General features: G+C 34.1%; 1 protein-coding gene across 3 annotated transcripts; it reads left to right on the forward strand.

Annotated features, from left to right (window-relative positions):
• Nucleotides 1-11,572: 11,572 nt before the first annotated feature.
• On the forward strand, nucleotides 11,573-20,529 carry LOC114411968 (probable methyltransferase PMT5). Of its 3 annotated transcripts, none has more exons than XM_028375736.1 (10): nucleotides 11,573-11,786; nucleotides 11,982-12,785; nucleotides 12,967-13,102; nucleotides 13,282-13,522; nucleotides 13,737-13,962; nucleotides 14,111-14,271; nucleotides 14,381-14,684; nucleotides 14,776-14,908; nucleotides 19,650-19,830; nucleotides 20,283-20,529. In XM_028375736.1, the coding sequence occupies exons 2-9, from the start codon at nucleotides 12,274-12,276 to the stop codon at nucleotides 19,797-19,799; spliced, it is 1,863 nt and encodes a 620-aa protein (XP_028231537.1). In that variant the 5' UTR covers nucleotides 11,573-11,786; nucleotides 11,982-12,273; the 3' UTR covers nucleotides 19,800-19,830; nucleotides 20,283-20,529. The 3 variants fall into 3 exon arrangements, with proteins under 3 accessions (XP_028231537.1, XP_028231532.1, XP_028231525.1); XM_028375731.1 differs by having other exon boundaries at nucleotides 11,574-11,878; nucleotides 20,195-20,529; XM_028375724.1 differs by having other exon boundaries at nucleotides 11,574-11,786; nucleotides 20,195-20,529.
• The last annotated feature ends 443 nt before the right edge of the window (nucleotides 20,530-20,972 follow it).

Below are 20,972 nucleotides of genomic sequence, written 5' to 3' on the forward strand. Positions count from 1 at the left end.
TTATGCTCTATTCATAAAGATTTTTTTAGTTAAATAATACATTCATAAAGACTTTTTAGGAAAAATACACGACAACAAATACATTCACCTTAAACTGTGCCAACACAATTGTGAAATTACCTACTTGTAGGGGCTTAGTTCAAGAAAATGTTTTCCTTTTCTTTTCAATATCACTTTTAATTACAAAATTTTTATCTTGTTTCCTGCTTTCAAAAGTTTATATAGAAACAGTGAAATAAGTTTTTATTGTTTTTGGTTTTTACTTTCCTATACAAATAGAAAGTAGAAAATGAAAAAAAAAAAAATCTCAGGCCAAATGGTCTCTGGATTTAGTTGAATCCTTCAAAATTTACCAAAATCAAATTGGTTTTGATGCCAAATAATCGATTATCGTGAGGACGAATTTCGAAGTCGTTATCTGTATGAACAAATTGATTTATTTTTAATATTTTCAAACTAAAGGTTACGTAGCTCTTAGATGTCTAGACAATTGTTGGTCCATATTAAATAATATAACGATTGAGATTAGCGATTTTTATAGTTATATATATATAATATTACCTAATAGCACCACTTTTACTTTTTTTCTTTATAATAATGAGATGAAAACTATTCATTACGAATATCACAATATGTTATGTATACTAAACTTGAGCGGTTCAAAATAGTTTAATACTAAAGATTTCATTTTCTTTCCTTTTTACATCAAATTATACATCGTCAATTAATTAAAGATGTTTAACTTTCACAAGTACAACCTAAAAATAGTAACTCTTTAGGAATGTGTCAACCTATAATTAAATTAAATGTGCATGCACATAAAGTATGTATAAAGTACAAGTTTTCTTTGTTAATGTTGTCTTAAACATTTTGACAATTCGTTCCACATAAGAATCATTTTATGACTCTCTCATAGAAGAAGACCCATTGATCTCAAGAAGCTCATCCTCCAAACCAAATGCAGGACCTTGATTTACTCTTGACGAAACTCCCTTAAGGGAATGGAGAAAAAAACTCATTGAGATAAGAGCATGGCTCTGATACCACTCGGTTCAGTTGTCTCAACTGATTCATAGATATCTATTATTTTAGTATATCCATTATGTTTTTCTGAGCCACCCCTGGGCATTAAGCATCTTTGGATAACTTCGACTCAAGATTTCTACAGACCATAGAAATAACTCACAATTAATATCAATATTCAGCGTTCTGATACATAAGACCATCAAAGAGGCTAGTGAAGAGCATACTAGCTAGTGAGAGTTTCAGATGATAAACATTATATAACTCAAAGTTTCAGAGAAAAGGGAGCATAGAGAATAGACATTTTAGTAAGAAGAAAGTGTTATTGAATTCAGTGTGTCTAAACATACAAACTAGTCCTCTTTATATAGGAAGAGGACGTACACCAATATACAATGTCTTATCCCGAGAAGGATTACAAAAGAAGATAACAAAGAATCTACTTTTCTAAAAGTAAGATAAGGCTAAGTTATAAAGCAGACTCAAGGATAAGGTTGAGACATAAAGCAAATTTTGACAGTAGATATGCGGCACACGTTGAGAAGGATAGGATTTTGGCCATCCTTATCCTGAAAAGTCATTCTCTTACTGCACACCTTTATACAAGATTCCTTTAGCAACCCATTAGTCTGATATGGTAGATAATGAGAAGTTGTAATGTTGCACTTTTGACTGGGTAAGACTTCCATACACTGGATGATAATAAGGATATCACTTTTTGTGTAATAACTCCTCCATCAATTAAGCATTGTAGTCCTCCAAGTCTTGTTCTAAATCGAAATTGTCATCCGCTAGATCTTCCATCTTTTGGAACTCAGGATCTGGAACATAAATCTCTGTGCGAATTTGACTGTCATTAGCATTCTAAAGTATTATTCTATCAGTAGGATAACAGTCCATTGCCCTTTGGGGTGAACTTGGTAGGTCTGGGTCTAGAGGTCTGCATGAATAATTATTAATCTCACAGAGGTGTCTTGCCAGTTGGATTCGATAACTTTCTTCTAAAGGATATACTTCAAACGTTCCCTAAATTTGAGCTTCATTTCTAGACCAAAGTTGTCCTTATTCCATAAAATAAGGACGATGAATAATCACGATAGAAACCAGATATTCTATGTGATCTTCTAGAATTCCTCTTTTCCTTTCAGTGTCTAGAATCTGTTTCAGCTTCATACACCATCAAGTTAAAGGAGAAAACAATTCTAACATTATCCATAAAAAAATATGTGAATGTATGTATACATGATTTTGATGATGTCAAAGAAGAATCTAACAAGGCTGCTTCAAATGATAAGCATTTGCTTCAAGAATAATTCAAGATTGCTTCAACAAACAAAGCCTTGTTTCAAGATTCACTAAAGACCAAGCCTTGCCTTAAAATAAAGTGCTTTCAAGACATGCAAGGCTCTGGTAATCGATTACCAGGAAGTGTAATCGATTACCAGAAGACAGGGTTGAGAAATAGCTGTTGAAAAATGTTTTGAATTTGAATTTTCAACATGTAATCGATTACCATATGTCTGTAATCGATTACCAGCAACAGAACTTTGGAAATTCAAATTCAAAAGTCAAAACCCTTCAAATTATAACTGTGTAATCGATTACACAGACATTGTAATCGATTACCAGTGGAGAGTTTTCAGAAAATCTGCCAACAGTCACATCTTTTCAATGGATTTGTGAATGGTCATCAAAGGCCTATAAATAGGTGACTTGGGCACGAATTTTATGAGAGAGTTTTTTTTTATTAAAATGTTTTATCCTCTCAAAAGATTGAGAGAGTTTTGCTGGCAAAAATGTCTTATCCTCTCAAAAGACAATGAGAGAGATTCCAAAAAGAACTTCATTGTCAAATGCTCTCTCAAAAGAAATCATTGGCCAAACACTTGCAAAATCTATAAGGATTCCTACATGATCTTTATTGTAATATTCTTCTCTTGAAGAGAGAATTCTTCTTCCATTCTTCTTATTCAATGAGATTGGCTAAGAGACTGTGAGTCTCTTGTTGTAAAGCATCTGAACACAAGGGATGGGTTGTCCTTGTGTGGTTCAGACTTTGTAAAGGATTTTACAAAGATAGTGGAAATCTCAAGTGGGTTGCTTGAGTACTGGACGTAGGCACGGGTTGTGGCCGAACCAGTATAAAACTGTGTTTGCATTCTCTCTTCCCTTATCTTATTTATTTTGTTGCAATCAATTGTGTCTTGCATATTTAAAGAACATTGTTAAATTGATTGTTGTTGCTTCTTTTGCATTCTAAGCCTATCCTTCTTAAGATTATTGAGGCCACAAGGTCCAACAAAATATTCATCTTTATATGGATCGGTCAAGATGTGGTATGTCATCAGGGGCTTTAAGGCGATGGGAATAGAGTATTGAACTGTATTACACCAAATAGCCTATATGGTTGGTTCACACAAATCCCATCCAATCTCACAAAAAAGTTCAAATATAGCTCTAAAGGGTATCTCAGGGTCAAATATTTATGTAGGAGTGTATTTGAATCTCATGGTTTCGTGATAGAAATGGAAGTAATGGGACTTAGCATATTGAAGAATTTTTGCTGGAGTATGGATAACCAACCCTGGAGGGAAATCCCTAATGGTTTTGGCTATTTCAACTAAGGGTTTTACCATGAATATCAAAAGGAAGGAGTGAGTAGAAGTTATCACCTTGATAGTCTTGCTTGGTCTAGATAAAAAATCAGGAATCAAATTATTCTTCCCTTTTATGTGTTTAATAGAAAAATCATATCTAGAGAACCAATCCTTAAGCCTTAAAATTTGAGGATTCGGAGGCATCTTGTTTTTGAATTCCAAAATTTTTGGAAATGAAGAATTATCCATGTGTACCTGAAATTGATGTCCTCTCAAATGAAAATCAAATTTCTTGATTCTATTTTTTACCGCCAATGCCTCTTTGAATGTAGTATGATAATGCTTCTTAGCTTCCTTAAATTATCCGCTAGCATGACCACAATAGTAATTCCTCTCTCCCTCTTGTTCTATCATAATAGCTCCCCAATAATGGTCACTCGCATCAGTCTGCAATATCCTCTGACCTGTTCCAGGAATCTTCAAAGCTGGGGGATTTTTGAGCAATCTTCTTGAGTTCCTTAACTGCAATTGTTTGCTCTTCTGACCATGGAGAAGAATTTTTCTTCAAAAGTTTTGACAATGAGCTGGTATATTGGGCTGCTCTGGGGATGATATAATTTAAAATTCCCAAGAATTGCTGAATTTGTTTGACTGTGAGGAATTCATCAGAAAAATTTAACAGCTCTTGAGTTATGTGAGGTTGAGGTTGATAAGTTCCTCGGGAAAAATGCATCCCTTAGAAATCAATTTGAGATTGAGCTAGCTGGATCTTTTTTTCTGAGAGCATGATCTCATGCTCATTGGCTATCTCGAAAAATTGATTCAACAAGTTTTTATGAGAGACAATGTCTTTTGAAAATAGAAGGATATCCTCTACGTAGACAAGGGTGTTTTCCAAAATAGGCTAAAATCTTAGTCATGGCTTTCTGAAAAAAGAGAGGGTGCTACCTTTAGACCAAACGGAAGGATTTGTCCATTGGTACTGAGCATTTGGAATACAAAAGGTTGTCTTATACTGATCTTCTAGTTTTAAGCCAAGTTGCCAAAAACCTGATTTTAAATCAAACTTCGAAAATAAGTTTGATTCTCTGATAAAGGTTGGGAGTGAAGAAGCCTTCGGGATTGAAAACTTATCATCTTTGAGAAAATGATTAAGAGGATTATAGTCAATAACTAACCTTTTCTTTGCTCTAAGTTTTTTCAGCTCTTTTTTCTACATAGAAAGCTTGACATGCCCAATTTGATTGGGTTGGCTCAATCAATCATTGTCTTAGCAAATCTTGGCATTCTTGTCTAGCTACTTGTAAATCTGAAGTTGACATCTCGGGATGTGTTGCCTTTGTTGGATTGATATCTTCATTTAATCTAAATGGTAGATCAACAAAGTATTCTTTATTTTTCCATGAAGGATATGGATGCTTGAAATTTTCATGATTGTCAGCACATAAAGAAGAAATGTTTTGTTTAAACTCTCCAACTTCTAGTGGGACTTCTACTAAAGAGAAAAGCCTCATAATTTTTGAAAAGGCTTAAAATTTCTTTTGAATTTGATCTCGGTAGAATGTATTTGAAGTTTACTGACAACAGTATAGACATTCATTCCTATGAGAAGATCTCTGTCAGGCAGTTTACTTTCAATTACCTTGGTCCAAATGATACAATCAGGGAAAAACTTGATGCCTATTGGAGCATGAGTTACTAGGTCGGTTCTGAAGATTTTCCCAGCAGCTGCTACAAAGTAAGCTACTTCCTTTTTCCAGTATTCTTCAGGAAGAATATCCGGATTCATCATAGTCTTTTGGGCTCCAGTGTCTATGAAAGCAATAACCTTGATAAGTTTTTCGAACTTTTTTGCTAGCACTTGAATTTTAACGCATGGTTGAGGAATTGCAGGTCTTGTAGACTACTCCTCTTAGATAGAAAAGATGGGGATAGGAGAGGTTGAAGACTCTTCATCAGAAGAATCTGTCTGATTTAAGGCAAACTCAATTTCTTCATCTAGATTGCTCTGTTCTAAATACAAAGATTCTATATCATCATATTCACCAATCTGAAGATGAGAAATTTGTTTGATGACCTTTTTTATTTCTTAGGACAATTTTTTGCAAAATGTCTTGACTGATTGCAGATAAAACATCTTTGTCCCCTAGCCTTTCCTTTCCTTCGGCTTTTTCTGAAAAACTTTAATGGCCTCCTCTTCCCCATAACGTCACTTGGTAGGGCTTTCTTTTTCTTTAGTGAGCAGTGACAAGCTTTTTCTTTACATTTAATCTCCAAGAAAGGTTTTTTGCATGCTTTTCTATACTTGGTTTTTATGTTCATGATATCAGAGAAATACTAGTGTTGTCTACATAGTTTGTCAATGACCTCCAGAGTGAATTGATGGATTTGTCCCATGGACACTGTAGAAAATCCATCTGGGTAGCTGCTACCATTTTATTTAACTCTAGTTGTATTTCCTCTATAATGAAGCCACATAAGTATTCTTTAGACTAGGATCATTGAGATCGTTGAGAAGATAAAATCTCTGATTCATTCTTTGAAAGTGTCTATCCAAGTCTTTTATCTTTAACGAACAACACCTCATCTCAAAAAATTCTTGTCTGATCTTCCTTTCAATGATTTTCCCTTCTCCAATAAATTTCTGATGGAGTTCCTAGAACAGCTGTAGTAAATCCTAATTCATGGAACTGGTTTTAACAAACAACTCCTAGATTGTGATACCATTCCTTCAGGGTTCCTGTCATTCGGCAACAAAATTCTTCAATTACTTTGTAAGGATCTGCATCCTTCATGAATTTTGTATCGAGCCATGCTACCATCTCAATGAGTTTTTTTTTTCCATTCCCTTGGGGGAGTTTCATCAAGAGTAAACCAAGGTCCTGCATTTGGTTTGGAGGATGAACTTCTTGAGATCAATGGGTCTTCTTCTATGGGAGAGTCATAGAATGGTTCTTCTGTGGAACGAGCCATCAAAATGTTTGAGATGTCCATATACCCAGCTTCTTCATCTTCATCAAAATAATACTTTTCTGCTTTTGTCGAAGATTCCTCAGTTTGCTCTTTAAATTCATCTGATTCTGCTATAAAATCTTATGATTCTGGCACAGTTTCATCAAATTCTTCTGAAGTTTCTGGTTGAACTTATGATTTTTCTCTAATTGATAATTGAGAATAAGGATCTTGAGAGTCTTGAAAGTCATGGGGATCTTTTCTTTGAGTATCTCCTAATTTTGTGAGAGATTCAGATGACTCTTGGGAAGAGATATTAAATTTTGTAGGTTCCTTTTTTAGTTTTGATTTTTTCTTATAAGCAGGAGCTCTAGGTAAAGACCATGATGAACTAGCTTTGGGAAAAAAGTAATCTGGAGGGTTCTAGAAAGGAGAATAGAAAGTAGGAGAATGAGGGGCTAAAAAGGAGTAAGGATCTAATACAAATTTTTGTTTGTCTCTCATCTTTGATTCTATGTATCGATCCAAATCCTGAACTTGGGCTTTAAGCCTCCTTATTTCTCTTTCTTTGGCGTCTGAAACTGCCCCAAAAGTAGTCTTTCTCCATTCTTCTTCAAGATGAGAAATGTCTTTGGAATGTTGATGATATTGCTTCATCATCCTTTCAGACATACATTGTAACTTTTCATCATTTGTGCTTACTTAGGTATAAATCTTGTCAATCTTCTCATCTATCTTCTTCAAGAGATGATTTTGGGCTCTAGCATTGTCAGTCTGCCAGTTTAAGACTTCTTCAACTTGGCTAGGAGATTTAAGCTTCCCTTCTGGTCCTACCTCTTTAGGAATTATGTGGGGGCTTAGTTGAAACCTTTGTTACTGGGTTTGTCTTTCTATCAAGAAATGAAAACTCTTGTTCATAGGATGTGGAAGAAAACATCATACAAGGTATAAGTGTCTCAAGGATTTTCAAAGATGGATGATTCCATCCAAGAATTTCAGCCATTCTTTTCTCTTTCCAGAAAGGATCTTCTGGATATTTCTTTTTTATCCCTGTCTGTGGTACATTTTTTGGGACACTTTTTCTTTGTGGTGGTGGAGGAGGTTTACAAGGCCTGGGTTCTGGCTTCCATCTTCCTTCACTTTTATCGTTATCATCTGCCTCATCGTTTGTGTCTCCATCATGTTCATGACAAGAACAGTCTGAATCACACATTTCAGGAGCAATGTCCCAAATAAAGTGTCCATTCACTTTATTCGTATATACCACCCTTCCATCTGCTTTGACTGCAAATATCGGCATCCTACTATCTTCTTTGACTTTAGGTTTTATCATTAAAGAATGAAAAACCTCTGGAGAGTTGCTGCTACTAGCTTCATCTAGCCTCTTGAAGGTTGTGGTCACAAGCCCATCTATAGATCTTCTGAAAGTGGGCTGAGAGGTACTAAAAAGTTTAGTATTCTCTTTGTGCTTCTTGTAATTGATCACCCATTGGAGAGAGATTAGCTCTTGGAGTTCCTTTCTAGAGATGTTTATGGGGATCTGGACAATAGTTACAGTTTCTTCTTAGTTATTAGCCCGGATAAAGAGAGCATTATCATGACTAATAGGCATAGATAGATTAACAACATGGTTCTACAATCTATATATGATCTGATGATGCAAGATAACAGAATGGGCCTGAAAACACAGTTGAGTAATCCAGTACCTTCCAAATTAAGTTATGTCATATTTAGTTTAATTTATTTTTTTTAAAAAAAAAATATTTCGTTTTCAATTTTTTTAGAGAACCTTTGATAAACAAAACAATTTCTCTCGAAATAATCAAATCTAAACATGTAGCAAATTTTTACTTGGATGTTGATTGACTTAGAACAATAGTAATTAGCTCGTGCTCTTGGAGAAGTTTCTAAGTTTCGTTGGGATCGGAATCTCTAATTATTGCATTTGTAAACTTAAATAAATCAAATTAACAACGGAAGAAGCAACAACGACTTATGATCCACATGCGCCGGCAGTGTTTTCAAGTTACATTTTGAAATCCTTAATTAAGATGGAATCATCACCTAAGTAAAAAAAAAAGACTGAATGATCATATAAATACCATTAAGTCATTTGAACAAATAAAAATAGTCAGTTATTGTAGAAAATAAAAATAACACTAGCCAAACACTTTTTTTATTTTATAATTTAGTTGTATAATCAGTTATCAATATATTTACTTAAAAAGTTAACTAAAGTACTAGTTGTTTGGTGGGTGCTGCTTTTATTTCTTTGCAGAAGTGGATGTTAGAATAAGAGAGAAGTGAAAATGTGAATAAATTTTTAGATAAAAAAGGGTAATATTCTTTAACTGTACCATATGTATATGTGTATTAATATTTCATTGAAAAGATAAAAGAAACTGCTGCGATGTTGCGTATGTAATTGCATAGCATACCACGAAAGCAAAATATCAAATTAGTAACATTTTCAATCACATTACGAAGAGTATAGTATTATTTACCATGAATTTAAAATACTTCAAAAGATATTTTTAGAGCTGATAATTCATTAGTTTGATTTTCCGTTAACATAAAAATTCTCAAACACGTAAACAAGAAATAATGATTAATTTATTTTCTGCAAAATATAAGTTACAATGACAAATTAACACATAGAAAGATAATTAATCAGATTTTTCAATAATCATTAATTATTAATAAAATTAATGAATATTTTATATTAATTAATAAGATGATAAAAAAATCAACACGCATAAATTTCAAATAGGAGCTTGTCTTTAAGGTGGCATTAGTTTTCTCTCGTACACCTTGTGTCTCTTTCTCTTCTAATGAAAATTTATGTAAAATAAAGAGGATCTCTAACTTGTCAAGGTGATTGAGATATACAGTAACTTCCAAATAAAGATAATGACTAATGAGTCACGTTTTAGACTAGGTGAAAAACAGAAAAAGGATCAAATAGGTGAAAAACAGAAAAATGACCAATGACTAATATGTCATTGGGTGTCACAAAAATTTTGTCCCCATCTAGCCCAACATGTACACGTATTTGTTCATTTTTTAGCCGTCCGTTTCGCTGACAGAAAGATCACCAAATGCACTAAAATCACGACGCCAAGTTGTCATGCCTTTCGCAACTTGGTCTCTATGTACTAGTAGTATTTAATTCCAAACCTAGCAAAGGCTATGTTATTATTCCATTTTTAAGTATTTTGATAAAAGAAATAGATAAAATATGTTTAGAGTCCAGTAAAAAATTTTAAAAATATTAATTTTATCAATTACTGTAAAACTAAATATATTTAGGAATTATTTAATTTATTTTAGGGGATTTAATAGCACAAAATTATTTAATTCGATATTAAATTATTGTCTAATAGAATTATTATTAAGGACGGATGAAAATGTGTTTCATTTTTTATCAAGACTAAGTTAATAAGAAAAATTGTATGAAAATAAAATTAATACTTTTTAAATTTTATAGTGATCTTATACATATTTTACCAAAAAAATACATTTCTTTTGCAAAAATGAAAATAATTTAGTATAACTTTGTAGTGATTACAATGTTTTATTTGTCGTTTAAGATTTTTTAATAAATTCTGTTAACCCTTTTTTCTTTGAAAAAATCACCGTTTTCTTTTGTTAACTTATACATTCGTGTGGTTAATCCTTTTTTTTTTTTAACGGAAAGATACTTATATAATTTAGCTTGTAATCAATTGATCAATACATGAAATAACCGGCATAGAGGCTAAGAGAAACTGAGACACTACTAACTAAAAGTTGTCTCTTAACAAAAGTTAAAACTAAAAGTTGGATTATGAGATAACTTTGTCCTGTAATCGTGCAGAATAGTTCCCAGCTCAGTGTAGTCAACAACATTCCTCTTCAATTTGGGTTATTACTATGTTATAGATTTCAAATATTCATCATCTTTATTAATAATTAAATTATGTAGAAAAAATATATAATTAAATAAAATGATATTATTTTTTATTTTTTAAAATATTTATGTAAGTAATTTATTAACATTATTTTTTTTATCTTATTATAATAAATCACATGAATATCTTAATATACATAAAAAAATATTGTCACTAAATCATAAGTATTATTTTAAAAGATAAATATAATATATAAAATAAAAATAAAATTTATATAAGTATACATATTCTAATTTATGTGAAAATAGAATTTAATCTTATATATTATATTTTAAAAGATAATATATAAAATTATAAAAATATAATAAGTTAAAAAAAGAATAAATTTTAAATTTTAAACTATTTTCACATAAAATATATATTAATACTATATTTTGTGTCAAATATTCAAATGAGTATTTGAGTATAATGGTTAAAAAATATATTTCTCATTTTAAGGACATTGACTCTGATCCTTTACTAAATACTTTTTTAAGTTTTTATTTTTTAAGAAAATATTGATCAACTTTCTAATTTTTAAAATTTAGGAAAATTTAAATAGTGAATTAAAAAATAGAGATTTTAGCATTAAACCTAAATAATTTTACTAGTATAAAATAACATATTATTGATGAATTATTTTGTTAATGTGTTACATCATATTATTAATATTGATTTAGAAAGTTTATGTTAATAATTTAAATTTTGTTAGACAAAATTATACTAATGAAGTATAAGTTTAATAACTAGATTTTTCATGTCAATATATGACATTTATATATAATATAATCATATAATGCATTACTATTAGTTTCTACAAATATCGTACATACACTACATCTATTGTAATTTATTCTTTTTATTCAATATTTAGGAACATTAGCAAAGGGATGTCTAGAAGAGTTTAGAAGAAATTTATTTAAAATTATAAATATAATTTATTCTATTTATATTATTTTTAAAATTTATTTCAATAAACTTTACAGTTAAATTATCATATTCGTCACCTTTTCAAAAACATAATAGATGTTCCCTAACGTTGAAGCTACGTAGTGGGGGGAAAAATCATTAAAGAGCAATTATTCCTTGTTCGTTTTCGTTGAGCCAGAACATTTATGAATGCTTATTGCTTTTTTTCTCTCTTATGGATCTTTTTATGAATGATTGTTGGCATATAAATGCCAAAAGACAAACATGACATCACAACAAAAATTGGACTCAATTCCATCAATTTTGCTTTATCAATCAGCCTCACTCTCTTCTTAACTAACTCAACTTCTTCTTGGTACCGACCAAAACCCTAATTGTCCATTTCCCTTTGTCTTTTATGTTTCCCTTGTTCTTTTGCACTTAATTAACACCTTTGATCTGATCTGTGTTAGTTTTCAATTTTTTTGTTATTCTAAGATTTTTATTTTCTTTATGAGAAATGGGTGTACATTGATTGATGGAGTGAATCTCTTTTGAATTTGTGTTGCAGGTGATCTGATTGGTTCTGTCAGAATTGGGACTTTGGATTGAGAGGTTTTAGCCCTTCCTTTTGCAGCATATTTTGGGTTTTGATGAATCCATTGACATTCCTTCGTTATTGGGGAAGGAATGTGAGCTACTGTTTCAATGATTGCAGGGATATTGAGGGTTTCATAGAATCCTGTGTTATGTTATGATAGGTTGTGGTTTTTTACTTTGCTTGCTGCTCTTGGAATTCTGGGCTGGTGGAATTTGGTGTGGGTTTTGATTCTGTGTGTCTGAGGAAGTTCAAGGATTTGGACATGAGAAGCTCCTGGTTCAATAAATTGTCAATCATTATTGGCCCTAGACCTCCTGTGAACTGGTTATTCTTGTGCCTAATCAGCCTGCTTGTGCTGATTGTTGTTCTGGGTTCATCTTCTTCTAATATTGATGATCAGGCGCCTGATATTCCGGTTTCTCTCATCTACACAAACTATAGGAGGGTTAAGGAGCAGGCGGTGGTTGATTATTTAGAGTTAAGGTCTGTGGCACGGGGTGTCTCTAGACAAAGAGAATTTGATCTTTGTGGCAAGGAAAGAGAGAATTTTGTGCCTTGTTACAATGTTTCAGCCAATTTGTTAGCAGGGTTTAAAGACGGAGAGGAGTTTGACCGGCATTGTGAACTGTTAGTTGAAGCAGAGAGGTGTCTGGTTCGCCCTCCTAAGGAATATAAAATTCCCCTGCAATGGCCAGCTGGCAGGGATGTCATATGGAGTGGAAATGTGAAGATAACCAAAAACCAATTTCTTGCATCTGGAAGTATGACCAAAAGGTACTTCTTTCTCTATGTTGATTGCTAGAGTGAAGTTGACCCTCTTTTGGCCAAAATAGTGTTTTGGCTATAACAATTGACTGCTTAAAGAAAAGTACTGCAGTTTTTGCAAGGAGTTTATCGATTCATTATTAATGAATAAGGTTTTTCTGTTTCTATGATTTTGCAATAAATTATCAAGGTTAATGCTTCTAGAAGAGAATCAAATTGCTTTCCACTCAGAGGATGGACTGATCTATGACGGTATGAAAGATTACTCTCGCCAACTTGCAGAGATGATAGGGTTGGGAAGTGACAACGAGCTTCCTCAAGCTGGTGTAAGTCTTCCATTTATCATCATTCACAAATTGTTCTTCTCCTTCGGGGACCATAATGTCTGACAAGGCTGATTTTTGTGCAAAATGGTCTAGTGCTTAGTAAAGTCTCTTTTTCATTCTCAAGGATTTTGATGTTTTTCTTGCATATTATATGTGACTGCTTGATCACTTTATGGCAGGTTCGCACTATACTGGACATTAATTGTGGATTTGGTAGCTTTGCAGCTCATTTGGCATCATTGAAAATAATGACAGTTTGCATTGCTCCATATGAGGCAACAGGTAGCCAGGTTCAGTTGGCCCTTGAGAGAGGCCTTCCTGCTGTGATTGGCAACTTCGTTGCAAGACAGCTTTCATATCCTTCATTATCATATGACATGGTTCATTGTGCTCAATGTGGCATCATTTGGGATGGAAAAGGTAATTATATTATATTATATTATTGTTAGTGGGTATTCACAAATCATCTTTGCTTCCTAAGTAGTAGACTTCACTGTGGATTATTTGTTTTAAAAAAAATACTTCCCTCTTCTTTCCTAATTGCCTGCTTGCTCTATACCATAGCTAATAACATTGAGCTTCTTTATGAACTTCTGTCTTTCTTTTTGCTCTCTAACATTGACATGTTGAACAGATGGAAGGTTCCTTATAGAAGTTGACCGTGTTCTTAAACCTGGAGGATACTTTGTATTAACCTCACCAACAAGCAGGTCACAGGGAAGTTCATCACAAATGAAAAGGAGGAACATGTTGATGCCAATGGAAGAGCTGACCCAGCAACTCTGTTGGACTCTTCTAGCTCAGCAAGATGAGACATTCATCTGGCAGAAGACTGCTGATGTTAATTGCTATGCATATCGGTAAAGATAGTTGATAATATTGTCTATAAACTGTTTATTTGAGATTACAAATATCGACTACCATTAGCTCTGCTAAAGGCTTGCTCCATGGGTCTCTTGAAGTAGTCTGCTACCATAATTCTTTGTGACATGTTCCCTTACACTGTAGAAAGAAGCATGCTATACCATTATGCAAGGAAGATGATGATGCTCAGTCATATTATCGGCCTCTTCAACCATGTATAAGTGGGACCTCTAGCAAGCGCTGGATTGCAATACAGAATAGATCCTCTGGATCAGAATTGAGTTCAGCTGAGCTTAAAATTAATGGAAAGTATTGTTTGTAAATCCTTTCACATTATTTGCTTTACCTCTTTCTAACGTCATTCCCATTTTGTACTCCTTTGTCTTTTCATTGACATCTCTCAGTTATTAGCAGGTGTTCAGCCTGAAGATTTTTTTGAAGACTTACAATTCTGGAGATCAGCTCTCAAGAACTATTGGTCTTTGCTTACACCACTAATTTTCTCCGATCATCCAAAGAGACCAGGAGATGAAGATCCATTACCTCCATTTAACATGATACGTAATGTGATGGACATGAGTACAAAATTTGGGGGGTTGAACACTGCCCTTCTAGAAGAGAAAAAATCAGTTTGGGTTATGAACGTTGTTCCTGCAACTGCTTCTAATTCACTTCCTTTTCTACTAGATAGAGGCTTTGCTGGTGTTATGCATGACTGGTAAGTTGCCTTTTGTTCTTGGTCTAGGCAAGTTGTGGAAACTCTTGTGAAATAAATGGTTCATATATGTGATCTGGGGATTGATCTTTAGGTGTGAACCTTTCCCTACGTACCCCCGGACATATGATATGCTTCATGCAAATGGAATTCTTTCTCATCTCACTTCAGAGAGGTGCAGCTTGATGAACTTATTCTTGGAGATGGACAGAATACTGCGTCCAGAGGTACACTCTCCCACTTATATTTATTGTCATGTTTATTGGTATTGTGATCAAAGTGGCACCTTCATTCCTCTTTCAACAGTTTCATTCTTTTGACATATTCTCCAGCATGATGAAAATTTCTAAGTATTTGACTATTTGACTCATGTCATGCATCCTCACTTATTCGTGTGATGCACAATCTAGATTTTTTTTTTATTTTTTTAATACAATCATGTTGTGCAAAGTATCACAGAAAATGATACACAAAAAAAATCAGAATTTCTTTCTAAGGACGAGTTTCGGATTACAAAGAGTTTTCTAGAGAGAATTGAAAAAGAATCACTTTCAATCTAAACAGTAGTTGAACTAATTATACTAGTTTTTACAAATAGACAGCTCACTAATTTTAGTAGTTTGTTACAACTGTTTTAACTACCAGCTAAGTTTGTTACAACTGTTTTAACTACCAGCTTAAATTTGTTAGTTATGTGGAACAACTTATCAACAATTCTCCACCTTGGTTACATAACTAAACAAGGATCAAAATGGTTGCTCCCTTTTTGACATCAGACTAGCTGACATTACTTCAAATTTATAAGGTCCAGGCAGTAGAAAAACTTGCTGCTTGGTAGAACTTTAGTGATCATATCATAGGGATTATGCTCAGTGGAGACTTTCTTCACCAACATAGCTCCTTCAGCAATAGTTTCTCTCACAAAGTGTAGCTTCACATCTACATGCTTTGTCCTTTCATGATAAACCTGGTTCTTTGAAAGGTGAATAGCACTTTGGTTATCACAATGGACAGTGATAGCATGATCTTGCAGCTTCAGCTCTCGAGCTATTCCCCTTAACCACAGTGCTTCTTTTACTACTTCTGTCAAAGCAATATACTCTGCTTCAGTTCTAGACAATGCAACCACCTTCTGAAGACTAGCTTTCCAGCTAATTGCAGTTCCAAATGCAGTAAAAATATATCCTGTGATTGATTTCCTGGTGTCAAGGCAGCCAGCATAATTAGAGTCCACAAACCCTTCTATGGCAGCTGAACTGTAACTGTTCTTATCAGCTCCACCATAAACCAGATCCTTCCCAAGTGAACCTTTGATGTATCTCAGAATCCACTTCTAAGGCTTGCCAATGCACCTTCCCTGGATTTGACATGAACCTACTCACCAAACTCACTGAGTATGCTATATTAGGTCAAGTAGACACCATGACATACATAAAAGAGCCTACTGCATTTGCATAAGGAATTTTAGCCATAAATTCCTTGTCTCCTTCTGAACTAGGTGCTTGATCATTGCTCAGTTTGAATTGTTGGGATATAGGTAGGGTTACTAGCTTAGCTCCAGACATTCCAAACCTGTCCAACACTTTCTTTAAGTATGACTTTGAGATAGGAACAAGTATTCTTGTTTCTGTCCCATTTGATCTCAATTCCCAAAATTTTACTAGCAGCACCTAAATCTTTCATTTCAAACTCACTCTTATCATTGTTAACTCACTCTTGTCATTGCTTGTTAGCAAGATATCATCAACATACAACAGTAAGAAAACAAAGGTATTAGGTGTGATGAATTTGAAGTAAACACAACTGTCATACTTACTTCTGTTGAACTTAATTCTTGACATGAAATCATCAAATCTCTTATTCCATTGTCTGGGAGATTGTTTTAGACCATACAAGGATTTGTTCAGCTTACAGACATGATCTTCCTTGCCTTTTGCTTCATATCCTTTAGGTTGTCTCATGTAAATAACCTCTTTCAGCTCTCCATACAAAAAAGCTGTCTTCACATCCATTTGTTCTGGCTCCAAATCAAACTTTGCAACCATAGCTAGGAGTATCCTTATAGACCTGTGCTTTACAATTGGTGAGAAAACATCATTGTAATCAATGCCTTCTCTCTGTGTGAAGCCTCTAGCAACTAGCCTCTAGCAACTAGTCCTGTTCAACTCCTGGAATCCCCTCTTTCATCTTGTAGACCCATTTACAACTTAATAACTTGGCACCAACTGGTTTCTTCACTAACTCCCATGTGTGGTTATCATGGAGTGATTTCATTTCCTATAGCTTTTCCCCGTTTCAATTTTTCCGTACTCGCCATTGCAACCTTGTAGCTTTTTGGCTCATCATCCCAAACTTCACTAGTAGCTACAAGGGAGAAAGCCATCAGATCAGCATAACCAAATTTTTCGGTTGGTTTCATCTGTCTCCTGGTCCTATCTCGAGCCAACAAGTAATCATTTGTCTCATCTTCAACATCAGGTTGAGTTCCTTCTAGACACTCTTCCTCAAGTGGTATGTTCTTGTTTACTCTAAGCTGTATCAGTAGGCTCCACCTCAAACATTGCTTTTTTTGGAGTTAGATCTGATTGTACCTTGTTAGTATTTGATGCTGTTTTATAGGCCATTTCAGACTCATTGAACACCACATCTCTACTTATAATGCATTTATTATGTCCATATTCCAGACACCACAGCTTATAGCCTTTGACACCTTCTGCATACCCTATAAACATGCACTTCAAGGCAACGCAACCAAACACTCTAAGTCTGTCATAGGTTGGAGGATGACCAGACCAGACTTCTTCTGGTGTTTTCTTGTTCAAGGCTGTAGATGGACATCTGTTTATCAAGAAACAAGCTGTTGTCATAGCTTCTGCCCAAAAGGTCTATGGGACAGCACTTGAGAGCTTGCATCTAACCCTCTCAAGTATGATTCTATTGAACCTTTCTGCTAGGCCATTTTGCCGGGGTGTTCTAGCAACTGATTTATGCCTAGCAATTCCCATCTTCCTGCAATAATCACTGAAAAAATCAGAACAGAATTCAAGACCATTATCTGTAAAAAACCTCTTGATTTTCCTTTCAGTCTGATTCTCAATCATTGTTTTCCAATTCTTGAAAGTCTCATAAACCTCATCCTTAGTTTTAAGAATGTGAATCCATAACTTCCTTGAGAAATCATCTACACAAGTCAGGAAGTATCTTGCACCTGAATGAGATAGAGTTCTAGAGGGTCCCCATAGATCAGCATGTATCAAATCCAAGGTGCCTTTAGTTCCTTGTTGACCAACTCCAAACTTTGTTCTATAGGCCTTATCATAAACACAGTGTTCACAGAAATTCAGTTTCTCCACTTTGTCACCATATAGCAGACCTTGTTTACAAAGCTCCACCAGACCCCTTTCACTCACATGCCCCAACCTTCTAGTGACCCAGCTATTACCTCTCCTTCCAATGAGTACAAGCCATGCTTTCTCACACCCCTCATGACAATCCTTGAGTCCTTCATAACCTCCAATGTGCCATTTTCACCTCTGAATAGATAACCTTTTCTGTCTAGTTTATCAAGAGAAACTAGATTTCTCTTAAGATTAGGAACAAATCTCACATCTTGGATAATCTTTTCAATCCCATCATACAATTTTAATCCAATTGATCCAATACCTTAAATTTTACATGGCTTACTGTTTCCAAGTAACACTGACCCTCCCTGTAGCTCAGTGAACTTCTCAAACCAGGGCTTATTTGGTGTCATATGGAACAAACACCCAGAATCCATAATCCATTTTCCATCAGATTTCCCAGAGCTTACCATTAAAGCTTCTGCAGATTCATAACCATCTTGGACTATCATTGCATTTCCTCCTTCCTTTGATCTATGAGAATTGTAACCATTCTGCCTTTCAGGACAAAATCTTTGAGTGTGACCTTCCTTTTTGCAGTGGTAACATCTTATATTAGGAACATTTCCACTATTTCCAGACTGCGGCTTTGATTTCTTCTTCTCAAGATGGTTGTCTTTCTTGGTTCGTTTCCCTCCGACTATTAAACCTTCACCACTCACAGAAGCCTTTTGCTCATTTCTTTCATTCAATTCCTTTGAATTCAGGGCTGATTGAACCTCTACCAAGGACAATGATTCTCTCCCATTCAAGAGAGTTTCTTTAAAATGAGAGAAAGACTTTGGTAAAGCACACAATAGTAACAGGGCCTGATCTTCGTCATCAATAGTCACATCTATATTTTCTAGATCAAGAATCAGTTTATTGAAGACATCCAATTGAGATTCCATAGTTCTATCTTCTTGCATCTTGAATGAATATAAGGCTTGTTTAAGATAAAGACGATTTACAGAGATTTGGTCATGTACAAACCTTCCAGTTTCGACCAAATTTCAGCTGTTGTCTTCTCCTTCGAGACCTATCTTAGTACCTTGTCTCCAAGACTCAAGATGATTGCATTTTGAGCCTTATCCATCAAGATCTTCTTATCCCTTTCCTTCAGCTTTGCATCAAGAGCGGTTTCACCTTGCTAAGCTTCTTCAAGACCCTGATGAACAGGTAATGCTCTCATCTTCAATCGCCATAAACCAACCAAAATCATTTTGGCTTGTGAATTTTTCAACCTCATACTTTACAAAGTATCACAGAAAATGATACGCAGAAAAAATCATAATTTCTTTCTAAGGACGAGTTTCAGATTACCAAGAGTTTTCTAGAGAGAATTGAAAAAGAATCACTCTCAATCTAAACAGTAGTTGAACTAATTATACTGGTTTTTACAAATGGACAGCTCATTAATTTTAGTAGTTTGTTACAATTGTTTTTAACTACCAACTAAGTTTGTTACAACTGTTTTAACTACCAGCTTAAATTTGTTAGTTATGTGGACCAACTTATCAACAAACTAATTGTCTGTGTCAATGATCTGTGAATCCTAATACTGACATAACATTGCATGACCTGGTAGGGATGGGTCATTCTTTCTGATAACATGGGAGCTATAGAGATGGCTCGCACACTTGCTGCACAAGTACGTTGGGAAGCAAGGATAATTGACCTTCAGAATGGCAGTGATCAGCGGCTTCTTGTTTGCCAGAAACCATTTCTGAAAAAATGATTGGATTGACTCTGTTATGTTTCACCCTGTGGTAATTCTTCTTATCTTCTACTGTACTTGTTGAGAGGACTGTAGGTGGCATTTAATTCAATACAAAATCAAACATTATTGGATGCTGTAAAACTCTAGAATCATGTAGGACATGGGATGTGTTTTTGTCAAACTAAGCCTTTTAATGTTGCTTCCAAAATTGTGAGGGATGGAATCTAAGCATCCATGATGACTTTACTCTACAAGAAGCATTGCTACTTTTAAATTATGATGTTTAAGCTGAGAACCTGCCAAAAAATCAATTCCAACAAATATGCAAATTCAATTCTTCTGCAGCATATCAGATTGTATTGAAACTTATCTGCATAATGAACTGCATTTTTTTGTTTTTGTTTCAATTTCAGGGAATGGATTGTTCAGCAGGCACAGGTTGTATTTGTATATATTGCACGGAGCCTTGACATTTTTCCATCTTTTTGCGTAATTGGGCAGGAGGATTGTGGAAGCTGTAGATTGTGGATGTTCAAGTTGAACTCAGGCTCCAATTCGTTTTATTGGTCAGAGGTGTTTGTAGTAATTCATTCATTTATATCTTGTTAGCATTTTTTGGCTTAATGATTTATTTTATTGATCATTGGACTTTGGACGTAAATGTCAACTTGTTAAACAATCACACTGATTTTTATAAGAAAGAATATGAATGGGCACGAAATATAAAAATGAATTTAAGATTGTAACACAGTTGGAGCCAGTGTTCACCATACACAGAACATTTTTCTTTTCTGTTGACGGGATATACAGAGCAACTCTTAATAAAGTATTTATCATAAATTACATAAATTATTATGAGTTGTATTACACATACAACAACTCATACAGCAATTTGTATAATTATTATTTTTAGTTATCTCTCTTCATTACTTTATTCATTTATCTCATTTCTCTTTTTCTTGGTTGTACAAATTGACATATAAGTTGTATAAATAACATTTTTCAATCATTTTTTTTTTGTGAATAACCAAAAAAGCCTCTAGAGAAGCTAATACAAGTTAGATTTGCATGTAAAATCTGGCACTACGTCACACATGAAATTGACCCATTAACTTCATTCCATGCTTTAACCAAACTAACTTGGTTAGCTTCATTCACAACACGAACCCAAACGGATTTATTATCTTTTTA

This window comes from Glycine soja, chromosome 1 (genome assembly GCF_004193775.1).
Source record: "Glycine soja cultivar W05 chromosome 1, ASM419377v2, whole genome shotgun sequence".
In the NCBI taxonomy this organism is placed as follows: Eukaryota; Viridiplantae; Streptophyta; class Magnoliopsida; order Fabales; family Fabaceae; genus Glycine; species Glycine soja.